This window comes from Zonotrichia albicollis, chromosome 3 (genome assembly GCF_047830755.1).
Source record: "Zonotrichia albicollis isolate bZonAlb1 chromosome 3, bZonAlb1.hap1, whole genome shotgun sequence".
Classification (NCBI taxonomy): Eukaryota; Metazoa; Chordata; class Aves; order Passeriformes; family Passerellidae; genus Zonotrichia; species Zonotrichia albicollis.
This window is the reverse complement of record NC_133821.1, coordinates 76,220,786-76,235,471: the sequence shown is the minus strand read 5'-3', so window position 1 is coordinate 76,235,471 and position 14,686 is coordinate 76,220,786. Positions and strand designations below refer to the sequence as shown.

At 39.5% G+C, this 14,686-nt stretch overlaps 1 protein-coding gene across 2 annotated transcripts in view; it reads left to right on the top strand.

Annotated features, from left to right (window-relative positions):
* SLC35F1 (solute carrier family 35 member F1) overlaps positions 1–14,686 on the top strand; it is a 231,655-nt gene that overhangs the window by 186,689 nt on the left and 30,280 nt on the right. For both annotated transcript variants that reach the window (XM_005492605.4, XM_014271055.3), the window contains exons 4-5: positions 8,911–9,070; positions 14,293–14,449. In XM_005492605.4, coding sequence (XP_005492662.1) covers positions 8,911–9,070; positions 14,293–14,449 — 317 coding nt within the window. The remainder of the gene's footprint in view (positions 1–8,910; positions 9,071–14,292; positions 14,450–14,686) is intronic.

Genomic DNA, 14,686 nt, shown 5'->3' with positions numbered 1-14,686 from the left:
ATGGTTCCACGAAAAAAACCTGAAAATGGTGCCCTACTTTTGTTCAGTGTTTCACACACAAATTTTCCTATATTTTAAGATTTTCTTTTGGCTTTGATCTGGGAAAACAGGATTTTCTAATAAGCCTTCCTACATATCTTTCTCCAAATGCCTTCAGAATCACAGTGAGTGAGAACATGTAGGCACAAATCAGAAATGAATGTGGTACCTAACCTTTACTTTTGGACATGCTTCTGATTATTTCAAATCCTCCTGTACTCTATAATTACTATCAGAGAACGTGGCAGTCAGTTTCATAATAAGATGAAAGCAAAGTACTGTGAAGCCCAGAAACACATAATTTTCCTCTTTAAAAAAAACCCAACAAACAGCTAAAATACCTCCTTTACAAATTAGGTGACATATAATTTAGATTGAAAATCAATGCACTATTTATGTTTCAGTCATTTCAGTGCAGGTCCTTTGCTAAGGATAAAGTCCAAGTTACCCCTTTTAAGCACAAGCAGTGAAATCCAAAGACAACTCGGTTCAATGGAACAATGCAAGGAACTCACATCTAACTGTCTACAAATCTGAAATGTTGTGGACATCTATTATCCCTTCCCTTGTTGCTCAGAGCACAATCTTGGGGCATGAAAACATGTTTTAGCCTATTAGGTTGCTTCTTCTTTGCTAACTTGAAGCTCTGGCTCTTTGCATGCCCAGAGTGATTCTGTATTGATGCAGAGAGATGCCTAAATACCTGCCTCCACTAAAAACCCTGAGTACCCCAAGGAACTCAATTTGTTAGATATGATCTTAGCACGCCTCAAGTGCTTGCAGAAAGCCTGGAGTGCTTTCCCCATTATAAGTGTGGAGCCACCTTTTTCATTAAGTCATAGCTTAAAGCAGTGGCACACAGAAAGGGCTTGACTTAACTCCATCTCAGCTGAGGGCATGGCAACTCAAGCTTTCAATAACCATGAAAATGCTCAGGCTAGTACATGAAAACTGTTCCCCAGAGGGTACTCTTAAAAAACTGAGTCAAGTAAAAGACACAGGAGTTTATAAGTGGATCAATTTGATATCCAAACCCACGTATTTTGAGAAGTACCAGAGATCAGTCACACTTAATATTACCAGACATACATGTGTTGATTCCCAGATGGCCCAAACTTGTGAAATTGTCTTTACTTTCTGTTTGTTGTCTTACTCTGACTTGCAGTACATTTTGCAGCCTTCTTGCATGTCAGCTGTACCAGATACAGAGGGTACACTGAGCACTCCCTTGTACACCAGCACCTGGTCCCATGGACTTGTTTTAGAAGCTATGTACTTAACTTTTGGACTGTTCTGTTAATGCATGTCATATTTATCCTAATGGGTTTGAAAACAACCCTGATATAGGCCTGTGGAAGGTTTAATAACAATTCAAGAAGGATGTTTTGAATACTGTTAGAGACAGTTTTACACAGCAGATAAAATTGTGTTCCCCAGAGGGAATGAAAAGATTCTGAAATTATTGCAGTTACTTAGATCTAGATATTAAATTTCCTTGACTGTGTTTTAACTTCAGCTTGCCTGTACTGCATTTACAGGGTATCATACACACACATCCTCCCCAATCCATAATGTCTTCCCCTAAGCCTGTTATATACTAACAATTGTAATCTTTTCTGCCAGTATTTGCTTTCTTATCAAAACTGTCAAGCTGTGTTATGAGGCAGACTGCCCTCACCCTTTTACAACTCCACAAATTGATTAGCTCTCCTTGCTCCAATACATTGTTCTATCCATCTCCATATTACACTCATGTTGCACTTTCTAGAGGTTATCCTTTTTATATATTACGGCATCACACAGAAATCTGGATTTTTTCTGCAACACCTTGCATAGTGTTAGTGCAGAGTACACATACAATGTCATAAGAAGAGAGGCACTGTCAAGGAGACAGAGATGTTTCCATATAGCAATTTGTCTGGTAATTTATTCCTTGGGCAATCATGCCTTTGATTGGCATGATGAAAACAAAGGTAGTAAAAGCTGGGATTTATAGACACCAGGAGACAGGCTATAAAGCTATGATGCTGATGTTCTCAGCTCTTAGATCACTGTGAGGCTGAGCAGTACATCACACTTCCAATTACCTCTGGCAGTTTTCATATCTCAACAACAGCCACCAGAAAAGGAAAGGAGTCAGCAGTAAGTGCTTATTATAGGAGAGCTGGATGGCAATAGTCTTTACTTTGTTCTTGGTCCCTGTGGACTCAAAGTACATTGAGGCAGAAGGTTTGAGATGGGTTTGAAGCAAATCTGGGAGGCAGGGAGCAGGGGATGTGCAATGTTGAAGTTGTTGATCCACTTTTTCTGGTGGCTGCTAATGTGAATTATCCCAAAAGCAGAGATAAATTCCACTCTTTCCCTTCCTCCCCCCACCCTATGAATGTAAGATTGACCATACTTTCCTGTTCTGCTTCAGGGCAGTGAGGAAATAGAGCAATGTTAATAAAGTTTGCAGATCAGCATTTTGTGGAAGTGTTGCATGTTCTACATTTATACTGTGAGAGAGTATCTTGTGTCTGATTTATTATCAGACTTTCAGTTACTGTTCTTTTAACTTATTACATACCTGTGGTGTGCAAACCAGGTCCTGCAGTATCCACAGTCTCTGTATGTGGGTTTGAAGTCAACAGACCTCTCACTATCCAGAGCTCCTGCCTCTACTGGCAAAATTCATCCAGAGCCAAACTTTTTACTAACATAAATATGCAAAATCTCATTAAATTCAGTGGAGCTGTGCCCATTACAAGAGCAGAGGTTTTGGCCTCCTGTGCCCATTTTGCATATTTTGGCAGGTGACATGCAAAAGCAGAGGTTTTCCTGTAGGAGAGATCCATAAATTTTCTTAGGCTGGGACCTCATCCCTCACATAGGTAAAGCAGGTGGTGACATGGAGAAGTTTCTAATGTGTAACCTTGAGAAAATGATCAGCCCAGCTCTTATCCAGTCAGCTTACTTTGAGAGAAGCTAAACAGAAAATGGGAATGGGGGGTGCAAAATTCTGCAGAAACACATGCCTGCTGGCAGAACTGTCTTACAATGATCTTTTTCTGACAATGGTATGTAGAATCAGAGGAAGAAGTCAATTAAAGGAAAGACCATTTCCATGGTCAATTTGTTGGTAAGTTTTCCTGGTATCTGCACAGATTTGTGTAAGCACATTGGAGTTCATGTATGGAATGATGAGGTATGTTTTTAAAGGAGTAAAAATGTGATTATTCATGTTGGCAGTAAGGCATGTCCTTGTGTAGAGAGTTTAGAGCAGAGGAACAGTGGGTTGGGCGTGACCACCACCTTTCATTTAACGTAACTTCAAGAAACCACTAAACCTCCTTGTATGTGCACAGAAAGCTGAAGCTGTGAGGTTCCTCATCTCAGGTTTTGATACATACAAGTCAAATAGAGGTAAAGGTCTTTCATTAGTCAAAGTTTTAAGTGAGTTTCTGTGTCCGTAGGGGAAAAGAAAACACTGAGAACACATTAAAGAGTTAAAGATTAAAGAAACTGATAGGAACAGTTCTAAAAGCATTAAGAAAAAAATTGGAGGTCTTGTGGGCAAAGTGGAGAAGACTGGGGGCATTCTTCTGGGTTTTGTTTTTTCTACATCATGAAAATACACGTTTTTGCATTTTTTTGAAAACAAATTACATCACCGGTTCTTTCATCAGTCTCCATACCTAAAGTACTGTACATTTAGACTGTATGAAAAGTTAATGGTTTCATATTAATTTTGTGATTAAATAAAAGCCATGCAAGAAAGTGGTAAAGTTGTGATGGGGTATCAAATAGAAACTTGAAAGATAAAAATGGTGCTCCTTTTTTTATTTGAATTGCTTGAAATAACCCTGCCAGAGATGCTGCCAGCATCCACACCTTTCTTGCAGAAGGTTTTGGTTGCAGGGCAGCATAATTGCAATGCAGCTCCCCTGACAGCTGGCATCCAGCTCTGTGATGGTTCACATCTCATCTGCTTTTGTTGAATCAAGTGTGTGTGATATTGTGAAGGTGGTCTGAAAACTGGAGGATAAAAAGCACTTGAACAGGCAGCAAACCCTTTTTTCCTTTGGAAAAAAACCCAAAACCCCAAGTAAATAACAGAAGCTGTGTCTCTAACTGGCTATAGCACTTGCTGTTGTATTAAAATTTCCAGGTCACATGCTGAAATTGTGTGGCCATCATGTGTGCTTGACCATACAATGTGTGATGGATGTGACACTGGTTTCACTGATCCCCCTGCTCTGGAGAGCTGGGGAAGAGGAGGCTGCGGCTGATTCTCCGCGTGATTTGCTGGAGGGCAGCGCTAATGAGAAACCCCTAATGTGAAAAAAAAAGGACTTGTAACTGGGGGGAAAAAATCCAATGAATGTTTAAAAAGGAAGATTCAGCTCAGCTGTTCCCATAGGGAGTTTGCTGATCAGCTTTTTTCTTTTTGATATCACTGCAGATCAGCAGTTCACTCTGTACTACAGACCTCTCTTCTAAAGCTTGCCAGCTCTCCCTTCAAATGATTTGACAGAACATTCTTGCTGTAGATACGCAGATATGCTGAATTTGTGAGACCAGAGACTAGATTTTTACTATTAGCAAGAGAGTATTTGTCTTTGATTCACAAGGATAATAATTTAACAAACAAGTAATCAGAGGAAATAGATTTCAACAATGTGTTTCATCAACAGATGCAGTGTGGTATCTTTTAGAGTCAAATAATAACCTTCAATTTCTACAACAACATAACATTTTTATAATAAAAAGAAGTTTCTATAGAGCAGTATATCAATAGATTACATATTTTTGTATCTTGCCTTCTAAAGCAGCCCCATTCAGAGCTGTGACTGAAGAAAGACAGACAAACACAGCAATGTCAAAGAACGTGGTCTGCACCACCCCATGGCAACACAGAAAATATGTTTTCTTTTAGGTTAGTGAGATATAATGACTTCTATCATTAACAGAAATGTTGATTAAAATTCATTAATTTGCCTTAACGACAGGGTATAGGTAATACCTTTTGAATAAACAATTAAAAGGAAGGAAAATATTGGACATAATTGAGAAATATTGATAAACAACTGACCTTTATGTGCTATAAATTAAATTTAGCTAAGCATAATCTGTCTTTGTTACTGTGATAGATAGAAAAATTACAATTAGATATAATATTTTTTCTTAATAGCTTAAATAATTAATAACAAACAAAGAAATAAAAAAGGCAAAACATACCATCAATTAAAAAGCCCTGTTGCAGATGAGGTAATCCTCAATCTCTGTGGAAATATGTGCATTTTTTCTTCTACTAGACAGGTTTATCTGAGGAAAAAAAGAAAGGCAGGGCGAATTTAGACCTGGAGAAGAGAAATTTAAAGCAATACCTGAAAAAGAGTTAATAATATATTCTAGGTTATCTTTTTGCTTACATTGTAGTAACCTAATTTATTTCTGTCTACCTCATTCTTTAATTAAAGGTATAAACTAAGCACAATTTAAGAACTATATAATGTCAGTTCACATTACATACATTTCATGTTTGTATCTATTGATACTGCATCATTCAAAACAACAGTTTGTGAATTAGACTTTGGATTGCCAGCCCAAGGAGGCGTTTTCTGGCTGTTATCAGCATTGTTTATTTGTGAAAGGTTCTGTTCACGCATCCTTTCATGTTACTGCTTAAAAGACACTCATTCGCATACTTGAAAGCATAGGTATCTTTAAATATTTATGGAACAAGAGGAATTTAAAAAATCTTCCTCTAGAAGACTGTTAGTGGAAATTTGCATGTTGAAGTACACATGTGGCAGGCACAAGCAATTTTTAAACTCACAGAACAATTTAGACTCATAGAACACCCCAGCTTAGGAGAGCCTTCCAAACTGGTCCAGCTTTTTGTGGGAAAGGGAGCCTAGATGAGATTATTTAGCACCCAGTCACATCTTGAAAATCTCTGGTGACCCTACCATGTCTCTGCGGAGTTTGTTCCCACTGTAAAAAATTTCTTTCTTTATTGAGATGAAACCTTTCCCAGTATAATTTGTATTCCTTGCCCCTTGTCTTCCTTCTACTCCCATCTGATGAGACACCACCTGGAATACTGCATCCAGCTCTGGGATCCCCAGTGCAGGAAGTCCATAGAATTATTGAAACAAGTCCAGAGGAGGCCGCAAAGATGGTTAGAGGAATGAAACACCTCTCCTCTGAAGAAAGGCTGAGAAAATTTGGATTGCTCAGAATGGAAAAGAGAAAGCTCTGGGGTGAGCTTGTGGCAGCATTTCAGTGCCTAAAGAGGTCTACAAGAGAGCTGGAGGGGGACTTTTCATAAGGGCATGTGGTGATGGGACAAGGAGTAAGGGCTTTAAACTGGAGGAGTGCAGGGTTAGATCGGGCAGTAGGAAGAAATTGCTCCTGTGAGAGTGGTAGGGCAGGTTGCCCAGAGAAGCTATGGATGCTCCATCCCTGGAAGTGTTGCAGGCCAGGTTGGATGGAGCTTTGAACAACCTGGTCTAGTGGAAACTGTTTCTGCCCATGGCAGGGGGCTTGGAACTGGGTCATCTTCAAGGTCCCTTCCAATCCAAATCCTTCTATAATTTTATGATTCTATGATTCTCCCTGTGATTTCTGTTAAAGAAAGACCTTCCATCTTCTTTTTATCTTTCCACCACTAACTGATGGAAAATTGTGGTGAGGTCAGAAAATGGTACGTTAAATTCACCTGCTCAATGCTGCACTGGGAGGAAATGTGGCAGAGGCATTCAAACCTTCAGGGAAAGCTGTGAGCAGGGAGAGAAGTGCCTGCTCTCCTTGCTGTTTGGTACCCCCTTTGGCAGAGGAGATGGCTGTAGTGTGTGCCAGTGCCGCTGCTGCAGGACAGACATCCAGTGAGTGCAGGCACAATGAGTGAGTGTGGAGTGAGGCAGGAGCTGTTGAGCTGTGCCCACATCCCAAAGGTTACACCAAAGGGTGCCCTTCCCTCCGATGCCCAGGATTTAGTGTGTGTGCTCAGTACTTCTGCCAGCAGCCCTGCCTGCCCCAGGGGATGGCTGCTCCCAGCAGCACAGCTCCTGGAGCTGTTCCTATGGATGGGGAGTGTTGCTTGAGCATGTCTCTGCCCAGCCCAGCTGCCCAGAGTGAGCTGGGTACGCGTTGGGTGAGCTACGGGGCAGAGCAGAGGCCCCATGCAGGAGAAGAAGCTTGTTCCAGTTCCTTTTTGTGTTCTGTCAGTAAAGAATGGAGGACTGCTGCAGAGAGTTTTCACTGTAAAGAGACCTGACCATGACTTTTAGATTATTAGCTCTCACTGTAAATGCAGAACCTGCTTTGAGCATCGACTGTTCCCATTTGTAATTTCCCTCGTTTGTTCTGTACTCTTTGGGACTGTTTGAGCCTGCCAAGAGAAGCATGGTCCCACTGATACACTGGTTTTCCTCTGAAGCCTTTTGTGTCTCACTGTCTGGGAAATCTTTAAATGGATGGGTTTTCACTGCACGCTTCTGTTTTTCAAAGAAAGTTTCAGGGAAATTATTCTCGGTCCAAAAACTGTTTTGTTTTTTTTTTTATTTTTGCTGATTTCACAAATACAATGCTTGTTATATATGTATCCCGCATGCAAAAAATAGTTTTCTAAGAAGTAAAATTTTTGGAATAATCCAAAAATCTTTCTTTCTCCAAATAACATATCGAAAAACAAAGAAGTTAAAAGGGGCTTGATCTTTATTTGATAACAGTGTCCTTATTGCTAAATCACACTGAGAAAGCAAGTAACATGTGGTGGGTTCAAAGGGAGGAAAAATCAGATAACATCACCTAAAATAAAGGTAACAATATCTGGAATGTTTTTTCCAGAGCTATGGACACAGCTGACAGTTCTGCTTCTTTGCTTGGCCCAGACATTTTCATTAGGAAGAAGATACATGTCATAAAGCTTTGGTGCATGCTGCATTGACTGGCAATGAACAGTAGTGTATCCTGCCCAATCCCATCATTAGTCCACAGAATTGCAACTCTTCATTACCTGTATCCTTTTAGGAAGTGAGAAACTTGACTTTAGTCAAGTTTCTTTGGGTGTTTCTTATACAGGATTTTTGTTTCTTGGTGACATAAAGTTTAGTTTCTAAAATATATTTTAATTTGAAAATCTGAAGGTCCTCTCACAAACAGTTGGTACACTTTTTTTTTAACACATCTTCTCTGGACCTATTTCTTGATGTCTCTGAAAAAAACCCAAACAATCAAAAATTGCATTTTTTATCATTTCTTTAAGAAATTTCTTTCCAAGGGTATATTGACAAGAAGAGCGAGTTTCTTGAGCTGCATGCAAAATGGGGGTTTGGGATTTTTTTTCTTTCAAAGGCATATGGGATTCTCTTTTCACAAAATTTACAGTGGCCACCAGGGCCAGATTTTTCATAAGCATTCTGCATGCAGAAAACCCCTAATTTATATAGACAGATTAGACAGATTTAATAAATCCAGTCAACTTGTGTGTTATGAACATTCTTAATATCTCAGCCTGAAATGACTGAATTAAAGTGTGTGTCTAGACTGCAGGAAAACTACCTTCCTGGAGGTGAGGACCAGATGGAGTGGTGTGACTCTCTTTTGGCCCAGGTTTTCTTCCCATAGCTTTGAAATATGCATCAGAATCCAAGAGCAGTGCACTTGAGTGCATGTTGAGAGCAGCAGCTCCCCTGAATTCGTGGAATTGGCATTGACAGTCTTACCCTGTGTCTGATGCATGAAGAGCCACTTGAATACACTTGCTCTTGGTAGAAAGTGCTACATAACCCTGCTTCCCTCTGCTGGATTCTGTCCTAGTACATCAGGGCAAAGTATTTGCAGGTTGATATGTTCTTGATTTTTCTTCTCTTTTTTTGACAGCTCCTAGACTGTTTTGTGATCCCAGTGGTGATACTTCTCTCCTGGTTCTTCTTACTGGTACGATACAAGGCAGTTCATTTCATTGGGATTGTGGTCTGCATTCTGGGCATGGGCTGCATGGCAGGAGCAGATGTCCTCGTTGGGAGACAGCAAGGAGCAGGTAAGAATGAATGGGTTGTGTGGCCAAGTTCTGTTCAGAGAAGCTATTGACCACTGTGTGTCAGACTGGGGCCAAAAAATGGGGAAACTTGGCAAGAAAATCTGTACCTTCATGAATCCAAAGCACTGCACTATTCAGAGTTGTCTCTGTCAGAGGGGCAGAAAGGGGTCACCTACAAGTCAGCAGTGCTGCAAATGGGTTTCTTGGGCCCTGTGGCTTACAACCCTCTGCAAGCTGGGGGGACAAGCTAAATATTTGTGGTTTTGTTCTCTTTTGGCTTAGCTGTTAGACTGTAAACCTCAATAGCTTCCTTTCCAAATTGGATGCATTTCTGAGTCATAAGCACCTTTCACATCCACTGTGTGCTCTTACTTCTCCTCAACTTGGCTTATTTTTCTACAGAGGTGGGGTCACTTGGTAGGTGCTAAAACACACTGAACCTGTATACCACCAGTTGGGTTTTGCACACAGTCTCGCCCCAAATCTTTGGGACATTACTGTAACACTTTTGAAAAGAACCTCCTTGTGTGTAAAATGTTCTTTTTTTCTGTGTGGCATCATATGAATAATGTGTGTGTATCTATTAATGCAGACTAGACAGAGTTAGATTTCATCGATCAACTTCCCCTGTCACATTGATTTCTCTAGTGCCAAGCCAAATGATGTGGGAAGGCTGGAAATTCTTTTCAAAGATTGTCAATTAGGCACAGTTTTCATTCTTAATTAAAAGCACTGAATTGTGAGCAGAGCATAATACGCTGGGATTTAAAATTCTTGACTCAGCTTTCTGAATACAAATGCAAGTGCTGTAAAAACTGCATTTGCCAGAATGCTGCTAAATAAAACAATGGAGTTTGTAACACTGCTCACCATATCTCCCTACCCCCTTCTATCTCTGCCTTAAGCCTGAAAGGAGATTTTAGGTACTGGTCTCCTCCAGAAGTAGCCTTGCCCCAGCTAAAATCAAATCATATTCTCTGTACTATCTAACCAGCCAGCCAAGGCTGTGTTGGGAATGGCTGATTTCAGAGCGATTGAGATTTCAAACCAGGGTTCCAGAAGAAGCATCCTGTGTCCCAGCAGTCTAGAGAGTGACATGCTTGAGCGGGTGAGCTGTGGATCAGCAGGAGCAGGAGGGGCAGTGGAAGCAGACAAGGAACAGATTGAAGAGCACTGACACTTTGCCATCCCACTGCAGTAATTAGATGTTATGTGCCATGTTCATTATTGAAGCATGGGTATAGCTGTTAAGTAAATTTGTCCAGAAAAATTTGTGAACATGCATTATTGCCTTTTAAATTGGACCTACACATGAAAAACTGTGTCCATGCTCATTGCTATGCAGAGAGACTGCAGCTTTTTTACTTTTTTTAGTAGCATAATGATGTTATTAATGATGCTGTCTTTAACAGGGTAAAATAGATCATCTAGTTTAATTTCTTTAAAAGGCTAAAATTACACATTAAAATGTACAAATAAAAAGAATTAATGGCAGGAAGAAAAGAAAAAAATATTGAAACTCTTCATTAAGAGGTTGTACACCATTTCTAGGACTGGAAAAACTAAAGTAAGGAAGACACCAAAAGCAACGATACTTCATTAGTCCTCAGTAAATGTCTCTGTTTATCTTATGTTTTAGGGGACAAGAACTGTTGATACCTGTGTGCCCCTGTTGACCACACTTCTTACTGTATTAGAAGAGCCATAAGGCTCTGCTAGGTACCCACAGCATAAGGCAATTTAGCCTACCAGCTCTTACAGTAAGGGAATATGAATTTAAAATGTATCACTGAGAGATTAAAAGGTATTTTCCAAACTGTCTGCAGGAATTAGGTACAATGTGCACACATGCTTTCAATTTTCGGTTGTATCCTCACTGATATTTTGCACATTACTCAATGGGAAAACAGTTACTATAAAATATTTAGAGTTCTATCATCTTACATGCATAGTGTACCTGAAAAAACATTATTCTGAGCTATGAGTTACTTTCACACTTCTGTTCCTGCCATACACAGGTTAAACCACACAGGTCTAAGTGTTTCATCCACGTTTTTCAAAGCATTTCCTTGCTTTAACTTACAGCAGTCTCTGGAAACCAGTCACATCAATCCTGCTAATACATATATCAGTGTTCAGTTTAAAATGGGACACATGGAGAGTGATCTATAGGTATTATGTTCGTCAGTAATTACAATAAAACTAAAGAGAAATGCCTCTTAATGGCAGGGGCTAGTGCAAAAATGTGACAAAGAGGCCTATTGGGAGTGTGAAAAGAAATCATGCCAGAACACAATTCACATTTTTGAAGATTTGTGTTGCACCATAATGCTATAACTAGTTCCCAAAACACTAACTCCGCTCTGGACCATATGACTTTTCCACAGAATATTGAATATGGTAACAATCATGAATTATAAAGCTTGTTTTGCCAGGCTATGCTTTGTGTGTCTCCTGAAGAACGACCTAGACCATTAAATTGGTGAAATACAGCTTTATTATCCTAAAAGTCTTTAGAATGCGTCTAATTAGTTGATACATGGTTTTTTTAGCAATGAAACCAGTAGAGGCATGTGGATATTACAGGCAAGGAACTAAATCTATAGGGATATGTCAGTCTTGGGGGAAAGTTCCAAAGTCTCAGCCTCTCTAGGAAGCAAAGAAAAGGCATTTGACAACCAGAATAGTAATTGCTAAGAAAGAAAGCAAAAACATATTTTACAACATTTTTACACCAGTATATATAGTTTTGGTGCACTAACTCCTTGGGTACCATGTATTACTCTAGTCACTGCATCTCAACAAGAAGTCATCAGAAAATAAACCTGTATAAGCTATGGAGAAAGATGAAAAAGCTGTTCAAGGGCATAAAATGGATTCAGATGAAGAGACTGTAGCCAGACTAGGACATTCCATTTCCCAGTGAAGGCAAGAAAGAGACCTGTGAAGGTATATGAAGTCTTCAGTGATATGGAAAGGGTCAATACAGAGTGATTTTTAAATATTTCTCAGAAAATTATGGGATGACTCATACAATTTTGAGATATCCAGACTAAAAGTTTAAAAGCGTGAAGTACTTCTTAATAGTAGACCAAAAACATACAGATTTTACACAAATTGATGAAGGATCCCTCAAGATTCATTAAATTTGATGGCCTAATGCAACTTCTATCTCAGTAAATGCCTGATCTACTGAGAACTGGCTGGTAGAAGTCTCTCTGTACTCCCCTGTTTGTTTGTGTGCTCTCCTCAGCCGCCCTGTGCTGCTGAGTACCCGAGGAGGTTCCAGTGTCAGAGTCTGGTGCTCTGAACAGAGCTCAGCTCCCTCTTCTGGGAGCGCCCTGAAGGTTGAGGCTCACACTCAGCATGGGGAGAGCCCTTTGGGAAGAGCTATCAGGGTGTGATGCTTGAGGCCATCCCATCTGTGTGAAAATGCTCAGCCTCTGAGCTGCTTTTGTTTCACAGATGCAAAAGGATGATATTTTTGTCCCAGCAGGAGCTCTAAGGTCAAAAGCTTTTTCAGCAATGCTTCCCTGAAGTGTCAGTGAGTAGCTGCAATAAATACCAAAAAAGTGAGCTCAGTGAGGAATCAGTGGAGCCACTGTGAAATATGAAATGCATCAGGGGTATGAAGAAGTTCTGTAAAGTTGTGATGGCTATTTTAAATTAAGAACATCTTCCATTACTGATTGAAAAGAAGACTGAAATCTTTTTAACAGAACAACCAAATCGTAAAAAGATAAATGGTCAAATATAAACATGTTGCCAGTCAAGAAATTCAGTCAAAGACTGGATGAGTATGTGAAAAACAATTGTAGTAGTATTTGCTAAATACATAGAAGCCACATCTCATCTGAGCCAAAAAATGTTGGAAACTAAGAGAGTATTACTGGGAATATTTTACATTTTTCTCCATTCCTATTGTCTTTAAACAACTTACACTTTTCTGGTGCTTGTAGCCAGTGTTGGAGACAGGATTAAAGAACCCTTGGTCTGTCCTCTTATGACAGTTTTTATTATCATAAGTTTCTTCCCCATAGAAAGCACTACAGTTTGGACTGGTAACTGAAGGCTTAAAAGAACTCCTTAAAGAAAAATATTGGAAAGATAATTTTGAACCAATTAGAATGTTTTGTTTCCATTTTTATTTACTGCAGTGTATATTTTAAAGTCAATTGAAACAAAACTTTAAAAGACCAAGACATGAAAAGTAAATCATGGTATTTTAAAAGAAAACAGGATTTCTTTAAAAAAAAAAAAAGCGTAGTACTTCAACATTTCTGCTGAAACTTTTCAAAGAAAAATCCATTATAATCCAGCATTTCAGTATATGGTTCTGCAGCAATATCTGACAGCATTGTGAAGCTGTAGCTCTTGTAGAAATAATTTAACAAGCCATATGTGCAGAGGGAATTGCATGCACCAGTTTGCAAAGCTAGGGCCTCAGTTTTCAAGCTGGAACTTGATCTTGATCAAATGTCACTGCAGCTCTCCCCAACACCCAATAATAAAATCTTCCAAGACTTAAAAAGATTTCAAGCAGACTTTCATAACAAAATGTTTTAGTGATTCTGTATACCTGGAGGTATTGAAAATACATCTTCTTGTTTTTTGCATGCATTAGGTACTGCTATGTTAATTGAACCTCTTTTAGAAATCTGTCCTTATCATCACCCTGTCTACACCCCATCCTTCCTCCTCCCTTTCTTGTCAAACAGCTCCATGTGAGAATGAGGTCAATATTAGGTTGTAATGATTTCTTCACTCATTTCACAGGTACACAGAATTTTTCAGTTGTCCTCAGATCTAAGTACTGAACATGTTTTAGACTGGTTAAATTTCAAGATGAGATGCAAAGTGCTCTATGGAGTTGAGTTATACTCTCTCTGCAAAAAAAAAGGTAGTAATAATAAAGAAAAAAGGATCAGTCTCTGAAGAGTGCCACTTGGATTCTATACTTTTTTTTAACAACTTTTTCAGAACTTTTTTGGCTTCTTTTTTCTACAGCAAGGAACATGCTGTCCCTCTGTCTGACTGAGGCTGGTGTATTGAATGAAAACTGTTCAAGTGACGGAATATTTGCATTCATTTTATTAACCCAGATAAGGGCTACGTAGTGACTGAGGAATGAAATATGTTGGGAAGAACATGCAATAGTTTTGGACAGAAGTTGGTTGTTTTGAGGCATTCTGATTTCTTTTTTTTTTTCTATTTATCCCTAGGTGAAAATAAACTGATAGGGGACCTCTTAGTCCTTGGCGGAGCCACGCTGTACGGCATCTCCAACGTCTGTGAGGAGTACATCGTCCGAAACCTGAGCCGAGTGGAGTTCCTGGGCATGATCGGGCTCTTCGGCTCCTTCTTCAGTGGAATTCAGCTGTGAGTGCGCAGGTTTGAGCTCACTAAGGCTCAAATAAGTGCAGCTGTGGCCTCTACTGAGATACATTAACAACTCCTTCAAAATTAGCCCTTTCCTGTGGAGAGCAGGTGTCCTCTAATCTTGGAATTTGCATTGGTTTTCATATTGGTGATTTGAATAATAGCACAGATTTTTACCCAAGTACTCTAATTCAAGGACCATTGTCCTTGAGTAGTCACTTAGAGGGAGAGGACATG